Below are 19,960 nucleotides of genomic sequence, written 5' to 3' on the forward strand. Positions count from 1 at the left end.
TATTGTAGAATTACCCTTTTCTCCATTTCTTTCTTCCTCTTCTTACCACTGCTTACATACCCAGGAACAGGTGGTGTACACTGCTACCTCTCTCCCTCTCCCCCAGCTATTACTCTTCATTCTGGCTTTGGTTTTCTCCCATTTCTGCTTTACTGCCAGTGGCCTCCCCCATCACTCTCTTCTGTACTGACATCACCCACTTCTTCCAGTGTGGCATACCACAGTTGAAGCAGGAAGACCTGCAAAACTCTGTCCCACACAACAACTCAACTCTAATGTTAATGGATATAATTGTTAAAAATGTACTACAGCAGTAATTTACTTTGCAAGACTAAGATCCTTTATAGCAAACTTATTCCTAACTCAAAAGACTGTACAAGAGGTCAACTGGAACAAGAAGGAAACAAAACAAATTATATAAGAAAATACAACTTACTCATTGCAAAAATCTATTTTCAGGAATCTTTACTTGTATTGTCAGAAACAGGTTTAGCATGCAAAGTAAAGGAGGAAGAGAGATCCTGCTATGCTTTCAATACCATATCATTAATGCAAAGGGATGTTCATCTATCTTTACTACCTTCTATCTCATCTTTAATTTGCTTCACTATAATGAGAGATGTGCATAATTTTGGGAATGAAGGTTATTTATAACATTTCTGCACATAAAATTTGGCTTCATATTCTGAAGTAGCAGTTCGTGTTTCTCTGCTCTGTTGGTAAAGCTTTTGGCATTTAGTTACAAACATTTCAGATGTTTTTAACTATATCCAGTTTCCCACCTGAATTAAGAAAAGTACTCAGCAACTGCCTTTTATACCTGAAGTTGTGCTTCACAACTGTCTGTTTTACTGCTCTTCTCAAGCACTATTACTAACTATTTGAAGGAAAATACACCTGCCCTCTCGTAACTCTGTTATCCATTGTTGATATTCTCCCTAGCCTGATTTTCAATTGTCCGGCTGGAGACCACCAGGTGTCTTCTACTCTTTTGGTTCCTGATACTCATATACAACATGGACTACCAGCCCAATCTTTGTTTTATTACCTATTTTGTGGCAGTGAACTCAAATGAATCTCACCACTTAAACCTATCTCGTTATTACCGGATCTGAAGGTTGAGGGTAAAAACACACTTACAGTTTTGTAGGCAGATAACTCGGTGAGTCATCTTTGCTCCGAATGAGTTCATTGCATTTGTCAATTGTTTGGTAAACAGAAAAAGTGTCTCCAATGCTATAAAGTACAGCTAAATTCTTGGCAAGAAGCCGTCTGGTAGGAGGTCCTGGTGAATTGTTTAATAAAGAAGTCAATTGTTCAACCAGTTTCTTCTGATTTTCCCTTATATCAGCCTGGAAATAAAATCAGTAACCAGTTAAAGTTCAGTTACATTTAAAAGTTAGTTACAGATGATTAATTCAGATTATCCTTACTTTTCATTATTAGCACTCTGATAATGACATTCTGAACTAAAAATGAACATTTTATTGCATTTTTATACTTAAAGAAAACACATTTAAAGTATGTGACTATTTTATCCTTCTTAAAAAACCCAATACTTTTTTCAGAGCAAAATTATTGCTAGCAGTGTTTCAAGTGTATTTTCCCTGTGGCATGTCTATGCTTAAATCTTTCTCAAACAAAGTTGCCTTTCCTTTCTTTTAATGTCTGCTTTAAAATAAAAGAATTCATAGATATATATAATAAATATAGTAGCAAAGAAGAATTTTTAAAAAAGAAGATGACTTTCAGGAGCTTGAGCATTAGAAAAGAAAGAACTTCCCTTAAAACAATTATCCAGTCTTACATACATTTTTTAATACTCTTAAAAAAAAAAAGAACCTGGTACTGTTTTTCATTTAGGTATTTCCATCACAAATTAGCATTATGTTGGTTAGTTTATTATCACATGTCTACATAACCTACTTAATATACACTAAACAGTGAATCAAACAATTGGAGAGTTGGCTGGAAACAGATATTTTATCATTTAACTAGGAAAATTAAAAAAAAAAAAACAAATAGAAAGATCTTACATTCCTGCTTATGTGCAACACTAGGTGGAAACATTACTAACATTTTTCATAATGGGGCTGCAAAATCTTGCAGTAAGAATAGGAGTTAAAAATAATTAAAATTCCTTTCATTGGACAAGTGGCTCTGTCACTAGAAGGGTTGTGACCAAGAACTCATAACATTTAGAAAGCTGCTGCTAACACTAAATATACTTTTACTCCTTGTGCATACAAGACATGAGGCAAATAATATTGCAGGCTGCTTTTTTAATTTTAAACAAAATAATAAAAAGACAGGCTTTTATTCTCAAGTCTTATTACACTTACTCTGCTAGTCACTGGTAAAAGTTTTTCCAAAAACTGTAACCATTCAAAAATGAACTCTGCTTTTTGAAATTCACCAAGCTGGTTATATGCTTCTTCATTAAGTAGCAAACTGTGAGCTAACTCCATTCCTTGAAATTTTCCTCAGATCTCCCAACAGCATGGAATGAAAAAAAAATCCAACGAACTACCAAAATTACTCATTAATATCTGGCAAATCAGAAGTTTGTACATCTAAACAGGAAAAAGGGAAAAAAGTTAATAAAAAGTCAACCATCACATAATATATAGTATTAATGCTTGACTTAGTAAAATGAAAATTTGCAAAGAAAGCCTAATATAAAAAGGAAATTACAGCAGTGTTATTTGGATGTCCTTAGTAATACCAAATGTTTTTGAAAATGAGATAATGGTGTTGATGTAATATGCCAGTTGAAGTTAAATATACATCTGAATACATCAGGACTGATTTTACTTCACCTTGTTTTGCATGAAGTGAGGTTTTCTAGTCCTTAATCATATACCCAAAAGTAATGACCAACTGACCTCAAATGTAATGATTTTGTTATCAAGAACAAAGTGCAGCAAAAGTTGCAACCAACAATTAACAAACTCCTGTTAATTATATTCACAAATATAAATGCTGACATATTATTGGACATTCTCAATACCAAGCAAGGCATAAAAAGACCCCAGAATTTCACTGCTGAGCAAACCTTTAATAATCTCTTTTGGGAAAAAAAAATCAAACCTGAAAAGATTGTTTCAAACCTCAAAGTTCTAAAGAAGCTATGTTTTACTTATGTCTCTCAGACTATTTTGAGAATTTCCACATTGTTGATAAGAAAACCAAGATGGAAAATAACTTCTAACGATATCTTCCCCCCCCACCCACCCCCCCCCCCAATATCGCCTCAAAATATAAAATAGAATATTCTGTAGACTTCACAAATAAAAACAGTCAGGGAGATTCTGGTAAAATGTCAACCACATTTTAAACTCCCAAGCAAGTTATCCTTTTCAGAGGTCACTAAGACTGCTGAACACAATTTTTTCTATGCAGCAAAAATATTACAGTGTAAAGTGATCCCTCAAATAGTAGATAGGCAATACAAAGCATTGCTAAATAATTCAGTACTCAGGATGTCATCAAACACAGAGCCAAAGGTTACCTTTACCACTTTTTACACATTTTTATTAAAATTTACTCACAAAAAAAATTAGTTATATTTAATTTATCATTATGAACTTCAAATCTAAAAACTTCAGCTTCAAGTCTACCTAAAATACCAAGGGGCTTGACATGGGACCACTCTATAAAATGGCAAGCAGATCTAAATATACATAGCACATTATACCACTACAGATTTTGTCCACCTAGGTACACAGAAGTTCACAATTTATCAGTTATCTCACTCCGACAACACTCACATAATTTAGCTCTCACATTTTTTTAAACATACAAAAAAAAAAAAAACAGGATTAAGTGTAGTTGCATCACTGCTCAGCATGAAAATTACATGTTAAGTCACAAATGCTCCATTTTCCCCTCATCCAAGGCCTGTTCTAATGTCTACCATATCTAAACCACCTACCACCACAGCAACTTACCCAATTTACATACCCAGGATTACAACTCAATTGTCTTCCCTAACTGAAAAGATCAGTTTGTTGTCCGACATTGGCACTTAACTTACCTAGCAGATAATTTATCCTCATTGTAAAAACTGTCTCTCTGCTACTCCAAGCTTTTGTATAAAGGATGTTAAGAACTCGATTTTCTATGAAAATAATTAATACAAAGATCAATGTTAGGAATGAAAGCACATAAGATACAAGTGTTTCTACAGAAAACAAGAATTCCAAAGTCTTGCAATATCATCAATGTTTATTAAGTCATAGCTCACCAAAAAAGACTGGATGAATATTATTATCTCTTTATATGCTACATTTAAATTGGCAGACCCACCACATACACCACACAACTGGGCTCATTTAACTACTAAAATCACCTTTCTCATTTCTGTTTTGTTAACTCAGTTTAATTCTAAACCAGTAAAAAGTTAGTTTAAACAGCATCATAACTATAATAATTTCTAGAAATATTATCCAACAATCAGCAGAACTGCCAAAGGTGATTCAACTGTTCTGCAAAATTAATGTACAATACTATCAATACATGACATGAGGATTATCAACCCATTCTCCTAGCCTCCAGATATAGTTTTAGTAGTAGAACTCATGGGCAAAAACATTTCCTTTCAAAACTCATTAAACTTGAACTTGTTCTGGTAGGACATAAAATACAGCTTGCATGTTATTTTAAAAGTATTCACTTTTCAATCACTCTTCAAAAGACTGATGCTGAAAACAAATAAAAAGCACATGTGCATATCAGAATAATCCACACTTCTTTCTGCCTGGTAAACCAGTGTTCAGCCTGCTGAAGAAAAGATTCAAGATGACCTCACAGCCTTCAAAAGGGTAGGTGACCAAGAGGATGAAGACATATTCTTTACTTTATAATAAAAACAAGGAAGTTTACCTCCTGACAGAGAAAAAGATTTTCACTGTAAGGACTACTGGCCACTGCGACCAGTATCGAGAAACTGCAGAACCTGCACCCTCGGGGGTTTCTAACACAAAGCCCTAAGCAACACTATCCCAAGTTATTATTGTAACTTGTTTCTAAATGAAACACTCCAATTGTATAAGCACACACTTGCAAAACCAATATAAATTTATTTGGTTTTGGCCTAAATTAAAGAAAGAAAAAATGTTCTGGTGCAATTGCTGATCTTTATAATGAACGCCTGCTAACATGACCAGAAACACTACTATTTCTCAAAAAAAAAAAGACTATTAGGACTGACTTACAAAGGCTGACTGCTTACTATGCAAGGATTAGTTTTGTAGAAATAGAACTGTCCATACAGGAAAAAAATATTCAAAAATCCCAGGCCTGATCTTTCCACTGCTGATCAACAAGCAAGCCTTAATTCCACAAACCTGTATAGAAAGCACCATACTCCTTACCCTATGAAAAAACTTATTCCAAACACTTATTGAGTTTCCTTTCAAAAAGCTGTAAGCCTGCACACCAGGGACACTTATGAAGTTTCAAAAGTAATGATAAAAAGAAGGGCACATGGCTAGAAACTTAGGAGAAGCAGGGCAATAATGTAGGGCATGAAGTTCTCCTGCAGCATACTGGTTTTGCAGAGAACAAAGCAAAAGGCACAGGGCTCACAGTGCAAAGTTGAACACAAGCACAGAACTTAGGAACGACCTGCATTCAATTAATAGTAAATATGTCCTTGTTATGTATACAAGATGTTTCCAGGCAATTTCTAAGGAGAAGAAAACATCAAACCCAAAGCCACACTGTCCAGACACGGGTGAGACTCTGCTCTAATTGAAGGCGTAGCACAGCCACGCTCTGGGCTGGTCAAGCACCAGGAAAGAGAGAACATTCTGTCAGCAACTGGAGCTGCTTGGCCATTGTCAGCACCAGTAAATCAATGAAGTACAACCTAAGCATGTAAAGATGCACCTTTATTTACAAGAAACCCACATTTAGAAATGCTGAATTATTTGATAGTGCTTTTCCCCTGGTGGTGTAATTTTGACGCTTCTCAATATGAAAAAAAAGTGAAATTTAATTAAATGAGATGTATGCTATGCCATCAACCAAAATAAAAAGTCATACATGACTGATGAAATCTTCATTTACCAACCAACATGATACACTATTCTTTTGGTTTTGTTTTTAGGTAACTGAAGCAATTACAAGAACAATTTTCCCATCAGTACTACAAGAAAAGATCAAACAAAAATTCCTGGTTTTTTCTTCCTGTGAGCTGAGTTTATTTTACATTATGCTACAAAACTGGCACAAAGATTTATTGGCTAAGGCAGAAGTTGTTTCTACTTACTAATTTTTTTTTCATTTATCAATTGACAATTTGACAAGCAGAATTGTTCAAGACTGGTCAGAAAAGAGCTCAGAAAAGCTCTTGGAGCAATCACTAGATGGAATGCCACCCTGTAAATTGAAAGAAATACAGGGTGCATCAAGCATTAAAAGGCAACAGCAACTGTATTGTTGAAGTTTCTGACAAACCTCAATGAGAAGAAAAGGACCTGTAGTTTTTAAATAAAAGGTGATTCAACCAGGGTAAGACTAATCTGAGTAGATAACTTCAGCTACTGTCTTTCAAATGAGAACCAACAGACCACCCATGATAAAGTTATAACAGAGAGAGAAACCTATATAGATCTATTATTTGGATCAAGTTTATTCCAAGCTAGGTAATCTCCTCAAGCTTCAAAAGATGAGGGAAGCAGAGCATAGACTGTTGTGTATCTTTCACATGGAAGTCTAAGTAAAAACTGTAACATTACCAATGAAAAAGCTATGAGCAATAACAGTAACTTAATGAATTTCACTCTTCCTCTTCCTTCCAACTCTTGACATATTTTGCTTATGCACAAAAAAATAAGAAGTACCAAAAAAAAGTAATCTGCAATAAAGCAAACTCCTAACTGGTCTCTCACTAAAAATCAGCCTTCAAATTATGACTCATTGTTTCAGTGAAGAGCAACACAAGTAATGGAAACTACCCCACAGACCAAGTTTGTACTTACAAATTTATTTTCTTTTAAAATTTTTCACATTTCATCTCTGATCCACCAGTCTGACTCGCTTTGCCAGGAACAAGTGCTGCTCAAACAGAAATCTGATCAGCCTCAGTTCTCTGAGCAGGAGGCTCAGGTGAGAATCTAATGCACAATACAGATGAGGGTCTAAGTCTTTATACCTGCTTTGTAGTGAAGAAAATAAAGTGCCACTTAGCTTACCTTAATAATTATTCATATATTTCTAATTTCAAAAGTATTAACATAATTCTGCAAAAAATCTGATATAAGATAATAAACATGTGGATTCAATTTTGTACCAATGACTAATCTAGCAGAGACACAGTGCATAGCATTCCTTTAAGAAACTATTGCTGTTACTCATTGACAGTAATTAGTAACAGTAAAAAAAATATAATGAATAAGAGTCATGATTAAGATGAAAAATGACCAGTAATAATAACAACCAGTGTTTTCATAACAGCAGCCATTGGGCTGACTACACAATCGATGCCATAACCATCCCACTGCTGAAAAACAGAGCTGAAGCACATTCGCTAGCTTCAACATGACCCTCACTGCACCGCAGTGGTATTTTAACTGACTTCAAATTCAGGTTCTTTTCTTCAGAAAGCAAGATTCATTATCATCTGCCTAACAAGTGAACCAATACGTTTAAGAGCAAGCCTCCCAGCCCGACACGTTCAATTCCAGCCATTAACAGCTGAGATCAATGTTACTCCTGCAGCACTGTTTAAAAGTTTAATGGGATGATCGTTAGCAGCGCATCTGAGCTGACTGCACGGAGACATCGATGCCCAAACCTTTGTCACACCCTCGCACGGACCTGTTCACTGCCTTCCAAACATAAACACAACTCCTGCCCAGCTCCCTTGGACTTACTTCTGACAGGAGAAACTGAGTATGATGGTCTTTGCCAGCTGGGCGGAAAGACCTTAAAGCACCAGCCAAATGCAGCTACTAATGAATGAAACGTGGACCAAAATCCAATAGTTACAGTGTACTGTTTATGCTAGTAGGCAAAAATAAAGAGGCACCCACGTCTGGAGAAGGCAAAATGTGCAGTTTCAAACTCCAGCAACTTCAAATGGGAGACATGATGGCCCAGGAAATTTATAGCACACGCTGAAATAATCTGATTTAAATAAGCAACAATTACAGGATCTCAGTAATATCATAAGGACTAAAAAACCTAAAATTTCAGCTTAAATGAGTTTGGAGTTTAGACACTGGAAATATATTAGAGTGGGAATATTCAATAGATAAATATGTTGATAAATAATGGAAACCAAGCAGCCTTTGTTTACTTACTGACTTCAAGAAACTATTCTCAACTAACTCACACCAGCAAAGTCTGCCTCAAAATCTTCAGTTAGAGAAGGCAAAGCTAAATAAAAGAATCAGTGTAAGTGAATCAGTACTTCCACATCCTTTGTGTGGCAGGATCCCCATCATTCAGCCAACTTGTACCTTTTTTCTATATACACAAGCTTTAAATTTTTTCTCCACAGTTACATTGAGCAAGAGCACGTAACTGCTGGTCCCAACATAACAGTGACCCCTCTGTACATATTTGATGTTCAGTAGTGCTTATCACTCTCACCCATTCAGTCAACCAAAAAAAAAAAAGAAAGAAAAAAAGAAGCTGGGAATTTCATGTGCACTTTTACTGCTTTCTTGTATGTATGTTCAAAGAAACATACAAGCAGATGTAGAAAATTTGAGCACCAAGACAAGAAGAGAGGTGAGGAAGAGACAAAGAGAAAGTTAACTCCCCTGAAGACTGTTTCTTTAGCAGAAACACTGTTTGACTGATGAAATACTTTGTGAAGAGGTTTAAGAACAATTTATGAAACCAGAGCCCAATCTTTCAATGCATACACACACATACTGGAATTTGTCACTGATTGGTCTCATCAATTTGAGCCAAATTATCCTTGGCATCGAACTCACAAATGTTTTTCATCCAAAATTAATACAAAACCATAAAAATGCCAGGTATTTTGTAGTGTTATGTTACATTGGGCAGCAGTAGAGAAATTTAAAGCCAGGCACAGAAAAGATGGGACCAACAGTGACGTTTTGACAGCAGTTTGCAAGAAGAAGCCACAAGAGAAAGTCATCACAAGACTACAGCTCAGAGCACATGGAAAAGAATACCAGGCCACAGAGAAGGTCCAAAATTTTAAGGCCCTTAAATCAAGCAGAACTATAACTCCTAATATCAAATTTTGAGTGCATTAGCATGTGAAAAACACAGCAAACAAATCTCACGGTTGAATACTCCAATGTTTTATTGTATATTCTATGCAACAGTGGGGCTCAGTTTCACTCACATATCCTCTTTAAATAAACATATGTACACATTTGCATCACACATTGCTTATCCCAAACAGCAAAAAGCAATTAAGAATCTGTCTGATTATGAGCAACAAAAAATAACAGATGATAGCACAGCCACTTCCTCTAGTTATTGCTGAAGATTTCAGACTAGGACAACTTCCCCTTACATTATATTTTTGTATGCAACTATCCTGTTTAGAAATATGACTCTGAAATCATAGATGTTGAAACAAGATACTTTTCTTTCAGTCTTTCCTCTTAATAGTGCTCTGGATGAAGAAATTTGCCACAGGAATGCTATGTGTCTATTCTCTCACTGAAAACTTGGTAGCATTTACACAGGAACTTGTTAAAGATACAATCCAAGTGCTTCTCCATATATTGTATCCTCCACATATGCAGGTCTTGCAGTGTTCCCACAGCATTTCAGGCTGTACTAAAGGACAAATATGCAGCCCAAACAGAATTCTTGTTAACTTCTCAGCTACTTCCATTTGTGTTGCAAAACAAAGGGGTTGTATTTTGATGTTTTGTGAACCATGATGCTCACACAAAGTACATGTTTACTCCCTCAGGAACAGTTCCAAATGACTGGTTTTCCTACCAAAATGCTTATCAAATGTTACTGATTTCCAAGTTTTGGAGGAATTACCCTGTATCTGAAAGAGCAATAAACCTTAAAGGCAACAAAGAGCTAAGTGAAATCTACGAGAATTCTTGCTCTGAGCTTCCTGGTTTTAAAACTATTCACTCAAAGAATGTGACCACCCACAATCCTCACACATAACAGTGACATTGATAAGAACTACAACACAATATACATTTGCTGAAGTGTGAAAGAAACAACAAGACAATGTCTTCTAGGAATGCTGAATGATTTCTGTGAAGTTTTGAGGACAAAGCTTGACATAATTTGAGAAAAATACCCTGAACAAAGTGCCTGAAAATGCAATAGCTGTTTTAGCAATGCAAAATATTAAAGACATTTTGAAAAAACAATTGAAAGATATTAATTCATAGTATTAAAAAGTACATACACTTTGCTTTCATGTTTTTTATTATCACTTTAATCACTTTTATCTCCACGTGAGAAGAATTATTCCAGAAAACCAAGAAACAGCAACATTCAGTAACTGAGAAATATAAACAACCATTTCCTGAGCTCCACAGTGGGCACTACTGGCATACTCTGACCTCCCTGGCCCTCACAACTCTTGAGTATTATTCAGGTTCATTTCTGAAAGTTACAGTCAAAAGATAAACTTGGTTCCATTATAGGGACCTCAGAACATTATTTTGTTTGCAGTCAACTGGGCAAATTACATACCAAAAATTAACCAATGCTTCTAATAATCAGAAAAAGGGTATCATATCTGATACTGACAAGGTTAATTTAAAGCATTTTCTTTTTCCCCAAAACTAGACTAAGTAAACTTCAAAAAGCTACTTATAACTAGTTTTAAGTCTGAATAAAAATGCATAGGATTCTTCGTGTTTATTTCTTTGCAGATTAAAAACCTGGTGTGATAGCAAGGCAAATGCATCAACACCACAGAATTATAAACATCCATCTGCTGACAATAATATATACCAATTTAAATATATGTATGAAAATAGCTTTAGTCCTGAGAATGTTGTAGAAAATCTTATGTATCTAATATAGACAAAATATACCAAACTAAGTATGCTGACAGGGTGGGGTTTGTTGTTTGCTTGTTTTTGATTTTTTTTATCACAATGACAGAAGTTTCAGGAAATGAAATCACTTGTTAAAATGTTAAACTGACTTACAGTAGGTGATATATATGTATATGGATTATCCAAAAAGTAGGTTGATTTTAGCCACCAATCTCTGTTAAGGTAAATGCTGAATCCAGTCTAGCTTAGCATTAAATTAAGCCACAGGGAATTTTTATTGAATATATACTGAAATCCCAGAAAAGGATACTTATTTTTCCTGAAAATCACTATAGCTTTTACTATTATTAGATTTCAACTGCACTGAAAAACCAACACGGAAATTTAGCAGCAGCAGGAGAAGCCCTCACAGATGCAAACTCTGCAGGAGACTTGTTTGGCAGATCAGAGAACACTACCCGGGCACAAACCACTGACATACCTCACTGCAATGGTTCATTCTCTAGGTATTTTATGTGGCTGTTCCCCAAAGAAACTCCAAAACAGCTCAAAAATGTAACTGCCTAGAGAGGTTTAAAACCTTTTCAGTGTGCAGTGTAGCTAAAGATACACTGTGTGTCTTTTTAAAGGTTCTGCTACCTGAACCCAGTAAATATAGGTAAAAGATGAATAGAAGAAACATCCTGCATTCTGAAAATGTTTCTGTGAGAAGATGTTTCTAATCTCCTGCCTCGGTAGGGTGTTCTGAATCTTAAAACAGAAGATCATCCTGCATTGATTAATAAAGTTTTTGATGTGTTTGCACACAACATCATGAACTAGTCAGTAAGTCAGATATTTTCCTGACTACAAAAACAATCCTATATTCAATAATCAAACACAAGTTTTCAATGTATGGCTACACTTAGTGTAACAGTAAACTGGCTTCCTCCCCCCAACTCCTCCTTTTCATTGTGTGAAACCATCAGGAAAAGAAACCCAAGCTCCATTCATCACACAACCAGAAGTAACCTATCTTCTGTGTCTCAATTGTTATTCCATACATGGATTGAGACTTACATACCCTGTAGCAAAACACTAAAGCATACAATGTAGCTTGACTATTTCTGAAGACAGGGAAAATATTTCTGGAATGTGAGACTAAAATACATGTACAGTTCATGGGCACAACTGCAAACACCTAATCCTACTAAATCAAACCTCAAACTCAAAGAATCACTACAATTAATGAATCCAAATTTCAAAGGATATCAAATTTCACTTATAGAAACACAAAGCTGAACTCCACTTTTATCTGCCTTCCTCATCTTCTATCATCCTTCCACCCGTATTTCAATAAACTTTACACTTAACTAAACTTACCACACCTATTACTCTTTCCCACATTCAAAAATGTCAACACGAATGTAACTTTATACATTTTACATCCCTGTGCAAGGTCCTTACCAGTTATATGGTGTAAACTTAGCCGTTGTCCTATCTAGACAACCAGGAATTCAAACTGCAAAAACTTACGATAACATTTCCGGATATCAGAATTTCCAATATTGCTACCCCTCCCAAAATATTCTGAATTACCAAGGTTTATAAGAAAATACAAAACCAGACCCCAAAATCATGGAACCTCGGTGCGAGCGGATGCCAAAGCCCTGCCCGAGCCTCAGGATCCGTACTGCCCCGCACCGGGCGAGCATCCCCGCTCGCCCACCCTGAGCCTGGCGGCACGGCCGCCCCGCCGCCGCTCCCCGTGACACCCGGGCGGCGCCCGCCTTCGCCCCCTGCCCTCCCTTCCCTGCCGGGGCTGAGAGCTGCCCGCAGCCCCGGGGAGCGGGACGCGCGGCACGGGCTGGGCTGGGCTGCAGGAGCCCGGGAGCCGCCCGGCCGCCGGCTTTGGAGCTGGCCGCGTGTGTGACACCCACCGACCCACCTGGTGGCTCCGGGCGTGATCCAGCACTTTTCGGGCGCAGGCCTCGGGCAAGCACAGCCCCGCAGGAGCCCCGGCTGCGCCCGGCCCCGCCGCCCCGGCCTCCCCCGCCCGCGGTACCTGCCGGCCGCAGCGCTCCCGCGCCGCGCCGCGGGCTCGGCCCCGTCCGCCCGCCCTCCTGCAGCGCGGCGGGGCGCCGGCTCCTTGCCGAGCTGCCGCCGCCCGCCGCCGGCGAGGGGGGAGGAAAGGGAGGAGGAGAGCGAGGGCGACTCCGGTGCTCAGGACTGTGCAATCGGGCCCGGAGCCATCGAGCGCCCGCGGCGGCCGGGAGGAGGGCGGGAGCGGCCGGGTGCCGCGGTGCCGGAGGGGACAGAGTCACCGCCCGGGGCGCTCCGAGGCTCCGCAGCCTCCGCGGCATCAGCGGCTCTGCGCTAGGGGGCCACAGCCGGGGGCTCGCGTCCGTGCTGCCCCACCAAAAACAGCAACGAAAGGTCCCTCTCGGTCATGCTTTGTGAAGGTAACTCAGCTGGCACTGCTGGGATTTGTACCTGGCTGTGATCAGTGTCTGCCATGGCTTCCGATTTCCACTCCGCCCCTCAGGCATCCGCGTCCGTACTTCTCTGGGAGGGCCCCTGGCCACTGCATAGGACAGTAACAGGAACACGCCCTTTATATTAAGCGTTCTCGAATTCAACGTTTGCAAAAGTTGTTACTCCTGGGTTTCATCAGTGTAAACTGTGATCCCAAATTGGGATATGGATTGACATGGAATCCCAAGTCAAGAAGTAATTCTGTATCTTACAGACAAGGTCAGTTGAAACTCCAGGAATTTCACCTCATTTCTCCTACTGCATAGATGACCCTGCTGGAGGACGTGGCTTTGTCACCAGGAATTACTTCCACCCTTCCAAATTTTCATTAGCGAACTCACTGGTCATGAGAAAATATAAATTGGAAGGATTTTCTTTAATGTATTCTGTGATCAGTTTAAGTTCTCTCTTAATAAGAGGAAAGTATATCTCTCTATAATTTTTAGTTTTAAAATAAACAATAATCTTATTGTAGTTTTCCAGCTGATGCCCAGCTGTGTTTGGAATCCAGGACCCAGAATTCTCTCCACAAGCCTGTGTTTTCTGGGACTATCTTCTTTTAACTTGTGCAAACAGAATCTCAGGACATGAAGATGGGAAAAGACCTGTAAGATTGAGTCCAACCTTTGACTGATCACCACAGTGACAACTAAACCACAGCACTAAGTACCATGTCCAGACATTTCTTGAACACCTCCAATGATGGTGACCCAACCTCCTCCGTGAGCAGTCCATTCCAATGTTTAATGACCCTTTCTATAAAGAAATTTTTCCTGGTGTCCAACCTGAACCTCCCCTGGCACAGCTTGAGGCTATGTCCTTTGCCTGGGAGAAAAGGTCGACCCTCACCTGTCTCCAACCTCCCTCCAGGCAGTTGTAGAGAGGGAACTTTTGTGGTGAGGGAATAATGCTTGGGACACAAAACTATAGGAGCAGAAATTGTGTCTAAAGCTTGCATAAGCTTGTACATTCAACTTAGGTTCAATATGTAAGTTTACATGCAGGAGATCCTCCGGGAACATCTGTACTCAGTTATGCGGATGATCCTACTGAGAAATATTTCAAAGAGCACATGCAGGGCAGCCTGATTACATTGTGCTGTAGATGCCATGAGCACCAGGCTGCTTTACCATATATGGACACTGGTTTCATTTTTACTAAACTGACTGTGGTAAAAAACATGAGCACTGATGCAATGACCTTTTTTAAAAAATTCTGGCAATGGATGTGGTAATGAAGACTATGCCTCACACCTGAAGCAGGAAATCATATGTTTCACAGAAATCAACTCCACAAACTCGTACTGATGTAAGGGTGTTAACCTGTTTTCAAAACTCACATACATTCCCAGGAAAGAATTATCTACTGAGTTAGCTTCATTTTGATCAGGAGCTGAATTGCTCTTTGTAATACAGTGATTTGCAATTCACTTGTGAGAAAGGTCAGCTGAACAATTTCTATTCAAAGATTGTTACATGATGACTTTTCCCATGAGGAACTCCAGAAAAACAAGGGCTCTCTGACAGTCCTGAGGTATGAGAAGCTCCTGTAAATATTTGTGAAGGATTTATCATGTTTAACTCAGAAACAAATAAACAACCCCAAATCTAGAATAATTTTTTGAATGTTATTGCTGTAATTATTATTATTACACCTATTCTTCACTCTGTTATGGTAGCAGGCAGAGACCTGCTCAAAATTAGTATCTCATAATGCTGAGTGTTACATGAACACAGGGCAAGACAAAACATCATTCATTAAGAAGAAAAGACTTGCTCAGTTTTTCCCAAGAATTATCTTGCCCAGCCCCCCAGGACACCTGATATCAGCTCTAAGTAATGCTTTGTTATTGCTAAACTGATATGAATCAATTGGAATAACAAGGCATATTGAAGCAGGATGCTCCTTCCATCTCTGGGTACATCAGCTTTAGGGTTGCTTTGTGCCAGCAGTGCTTACATAAGGGTAAGAGTCTGTCTTCATTGGATTTATAGCTAACCTTGATTTTTACCATTATTCTTCTCTAAATTGGTTAACAGACTGTTAACCATGCACTGATTCAAATTAGCATCTCCTTTAGCAGTTATTCATGCTATTTTTATTTTTCCCCTTTTCAATCTGAAATTTAAAAAAAAATGTTATGCAAATTTATAGTAATTTGTTCTAAAACAGAAAAATTAGGACAATTAGATGCATTCACCATGTATTAATTAAATTTTCCCTTTCCTCATTAGTCCTGACTGTGCTTCAACAACAAGTTACTTAAGAAAATAAGCAACTGGCAAATAATTGAAATGCTCAAATCTACTGTCAGATCAGTCTTCTCATTAGTCTATTTTGGTAAAGTGGGTTGACTGATTTAGAGCATAAGTCAGTTCTGCCATACAAATTCCAGACATAGTAGAATATCTATACAGTCACATATGCCTCTGAGCTAAATATTTTAATTCTTTCAGTTCTATAATCCTCAGTGACTCTAGAGGAAGAAAAAAGAATGTGTCTTTGAATTCAGTGAGACTGTCCAGGCATGAGTAAGAATCACAGGACTAGGGGCCTGATTTGAATCAAATGTTACATCACTAAATAATTACATAGTAAAAAAACCTGAATTCCATTATATATTAAAATCATTAAGAAGGGATATCTTTAAATTAATTATAAGATTAACCATTTAGTTTTACTTTCTGGAGGCATGTAGAACCCAATACATTTTGGCCTGTCTTAGATGTCACAATGCTTTAGGTACCACTCTTGATTTTTTTACACATTGAATATAAAAAATAATGTATATTTTTATGCTACAATATTGCTAGGCTTCTTTTTATTCCCAACACAGTTCCTTTTTGTACTATCACAAAATGCAAGGCCTGAATTCCTGCTAAGCAATTGCACTATCCTACTGTTATTTTAAATCCTAAAGTGCAAATAGAAGTATTATGCAGGCCTAGATAATGTTAGATAGAGATACCAAAATGGAAGGGGCAAATAAGAAAGTTAGATCTAGGGAGGGATTGCTAGCTAAATCCTAAGGCCTTCCAAAACCCATTTACATTCAACATTAATCAAAAACTTTCATCACAACTCTTTTCTAGTAGAGCACATCTAAATGGCATTAAATTCCTTCTTGCACATTTTTAACACATACTGATGTAATAGGGCATCTGTTGTGGCACTTACACCAGTAATTAAGGTGAATGGAAAGCAATGTTAAATTCAGAGTAATGAGATACATATGAACTAGAACAGTAAGAAAAAAATGCCGTTTATTTTCTCTCCTATGCTGTCTGGATCATTCCTATTTTAGAAATACAATGAGGTGTTATTTGTACTGATACCACACCGTGCATTGAGGTACTCAAAGTGCTCTGTAAACACCAGCTTAAGTCACATTTGTGTGGCAGAGGCTAAAGAAGGAAGTAGTGAAAGGCAACTTCCTGTAACTCCAACAAAGGTGAAGAGAGGTAAAAGCTACTGCCTTCTAATGGAAAAAGAGGATCAGAGATTATGTTTTACTTTTAGTAAAAAGGAGAAAACCCAGTGGTTTTAAACCTCTTTCCCCTGTTTTCACTCTTTCTTTCAGATCACAGATGGAAAAAGTGGAGCAGAAAATTGCTTTGCTCAAAGCCACACAATGGCAGTAATTGAACTAGAAGACAGCATTGGTTTAAATAGAAAATGTGCAATACATTCATAATATTTGGGCTATTCTAACTGCTGTTTCTTTCTCCTGCCCACATACACCATTTATTTTTCAGCTGTAATTGTATAGGAACTTCTGGAAACATTATTTTTTGGGAATCTCAGGTGCAGACAGAGAAATATTCCCAGTGCCCTGGGTTTCTACACTGTCCCACTGTGCTGTGTAATACATTAAACAGTGATAGTCATTGTTTTGTTCCACGTATGATCTCAAGGATCAAGATACTGAAAACAAAAATAGCCTTTATTAGATGAGAATTGATATGCAAAGAATTTAAGAAATTAAGTCAGTCACAACAGTTTGGTGGCAGACCTCAGGTAATGAATGCCAGTGCATTTGTGAAGACCACTCTAGCCCTCTGTGGCATACTGCTACTCCAGCTTTCACAGAGAAACAATGTGTTTGAAGGAGTCCATATAGAAGACGGGAACAGAAACTAAAAGCAAAAAGTAACGGAAGTTTAAGAGAGTCATCCCTCCTTGTACAAATAAGCTGTTTTTATACCAAAGGTGAAACTGAGGTTCAGCAGATCATACTTTTAAATCCAAGTAAATGTGAAAGTTTGTTCTCAAAGAGGAGTTGTTGCATTGAATCACAATGAAGAATTTTTGTGGAGCTTTTGTGGTAAATGAGATCAGGCATCACAGATACATTAAAAGACCTGGTGAAAATCATTACAAAGGCTGGCTGATATCCAGCAGCCCATCAAGTCGCTGCCATTTCAACATGGGGAAGCAACTGTCTGCAGAAACTGTTATGTGCAAAATCTTGTTACAGGCAAAAAGAAATCCACCCTATGTTTAGAGTCACACCAAACTTATTTTAATTGTGACTGCAGCAATTTAATAAAATAATTATCAGTCCAAATATAATTATTGCAAAAAACAAAGGAAATAAAAATAAAGAAACTATATAGAAGGTCTCAATAGTAATAGTACAGTAAAAATTGTTATGCACAATTTAGTACCTACCCTTACCCTTCTTCCTGGTGTCATGCTTGACCCTTCACCTCCTTGTGGCTTCCATCTTGTAGCACAGTGGGCACAGTGGATCATCAGCATCTGGAGTCCTGTGCCTGCAGGAGTATAATGTTGATGTTTATGATTTCTTCTTTCTCTCCTTTTTTTTGGAAATATCACTCACTTGGGGTTCTTTTTATACATTTTAATAATAAAATAATAATAAAGTTTTACTCCTTGCTTTTCTTTAGTGGCTCGCAACTATGTATTTTTCTTTTTGTTTATCTTAAGTTCATCCTTTTTTTATGTGCCCCATCTCTCTCACATGCCTCTACTTGACGCTGCAGTTGTTGTCTTCATTTCTCAAAGTTCCTGATGTTTTAATAGACCTATATCTCTGTACCCTTAACACTGACTTAGAGTCTTAAATATAATTCTGTACAGAAGAAATACAAATTATTAATATCTATATAACAACTGTGGTTACACATAAAACAAATTAGCTAAAGCCTCCTGTCCTTAAAAAAAACTGTTACAGCCAAATCAAATAAAACCAAAGCTCTGAGAAGCCTGGGGCAAGTTCCTGTGAATAAGCCTCCAGCCTGAGCTCTTGGAACACTTGGGACAAGGCCTGTGGACCATCACTAGCAGTAGCAATACAGTTGCAAGTATTACTGGGCTACATGCTGTTTATTAACTTCTAAATCTGGATTACTATTTGTATGTTGAAAATTCGTATGTTGCATACTCTATGTAGCAGCAGAGGTAAAAATTTCCAGAAAGGGCATGGGAAGGAAGCAGGAATACTGCTGACTAGAAACGGGCTATAGCCCCTGAAGTCATTAGTGAGTGTTTATGAGCCAGTTCATAGTCCACACATACTCAGCTTCAACACACTGGGTGTGTACGCTGCAAACAAGGTCACAAAAACCTGATATTGCAAATTCCTGCGTGGCAGCTGAATCAGAGACATAATAGCATAAGGACAACTCCTCACTTTTTAAGTTATTTCAAGAAGTGGGGAATATTAAGCATCTTCTAATAGATATTCTCTAATTATAGAACAAGATAATTATCTGAGTTTTTGTCTAGTCATATTACAGAAACTATTTAAAGCAGAGTCAGGTCATCTGTTTAAAACATATATTAATGGTTGAAGGGAATAAGCATTTAGCTTTGAAGAAGTAATTTTAATCAATTTTTTTATCAGTATGGTCCAGCATGTTATTCAGAAATAGCTTCCTTCAGTAAATGGATTGTTAATCAATAGTAGATATAAATAAGGCAGTACAAAGGGCACAGCATTCAACAAGCTGCCAATCCCTGGAGCAGAGGATAGAAAAAATCAGTAGTCCAAGATGGATACACAAATACATCAGAAACGGATTCAGATAATACACAAATATCCACCTTTTTACAAAAATTTCAGAGTTCTGTCTGGTCCTAACACCACTGAAATGTACGTTAGTTTTCATGTGCTTTATATGACACATTGCTATGAGATGGAGTTTGGTTTGAAGTCTATTTTTCACTAAACATTTTCAAGCTTATTCCTCCTCAAAATCTTAACAGTTCTTTAAATATAGAGAATTAATTGCCAGGCTGCCAAAGATCTTTCTGGAGACAGGGAGTAAATTAAAAGCTGCAGACTTTGTATTAAGCCTCAAAGAATCAATCCTTGAGATACACTAAATACCCACAATTCCTGTAACGTCTGAGAAAAGTGGTATTACTCAGCACTTTCTAGGATTTGACCTCCAACAGAAAGAGGAATTACAATGTTTTTTCAACCACACAGATCATAATGA

The 19,960-nt window shown here is 37.7% G+C and overlaps 1 protein-coding gene across 16 annotated transcripts in view; it reads right to left on the reverse strand.

Moving 5' to 3' along the window:
• HEATR5A (HEAT repeat containing 5A) overlaps positions 1–13,550 on the reverse strand; it is a 64,176-nt gene extending 50,626 nt beyond the window's left edge. For 5 of the 16 annotated variants that reach the window (XM_085580462.1, XM_085580459.1, XM_085580461.1 and 2 more), the window contains exons 1-4: positions 6,987–12,753; positions 4,037–6,384; positions 2,343–2,573; positions 1,141–1,352 (exon numbers count right to left, since the gene is read on the reverse strand). In XM_085580462.1, coding sequence (XP_085436588.1) covers positions 1,141–1,352; positions 2,343–2,468 — 338 coding nt within the window. In that variant the 5' untranslated portion in view covers positions 2,469–2,573; positions 4,037–6,384; positions 6,987–12,753. Of the gene's footprint in view, positions 1–1,140; positions 1,353–2,342; positions 2,574–4,036; positions 6,385–6,986; positions 12,754–12,906; positions 13,149–13,451 lie in introns of those variants that run through there. The other 11 variants (XM_085580454.1, XM_085580455.1, XM_077784040.2 and 8 more) reach the window with 11 other exon arrangements.
• Positions 13,551–19,960: the final 6,410 nt, after the last annotated feature.

This window comes from Lonchura striata, chromosome 5 (assembly GCF_050655825.1).
Source record: "Lonchura striata isolate lonStrDom1 chromosome 5, ASM5065582v1, whole genome shotgun sequence".
Classification (NCBI taxonomy): Eukaryota; Metazoa; Chordata; class Aves; order Passeriformes; family Estrildidae; genus Lonchura; species Lonchura striata.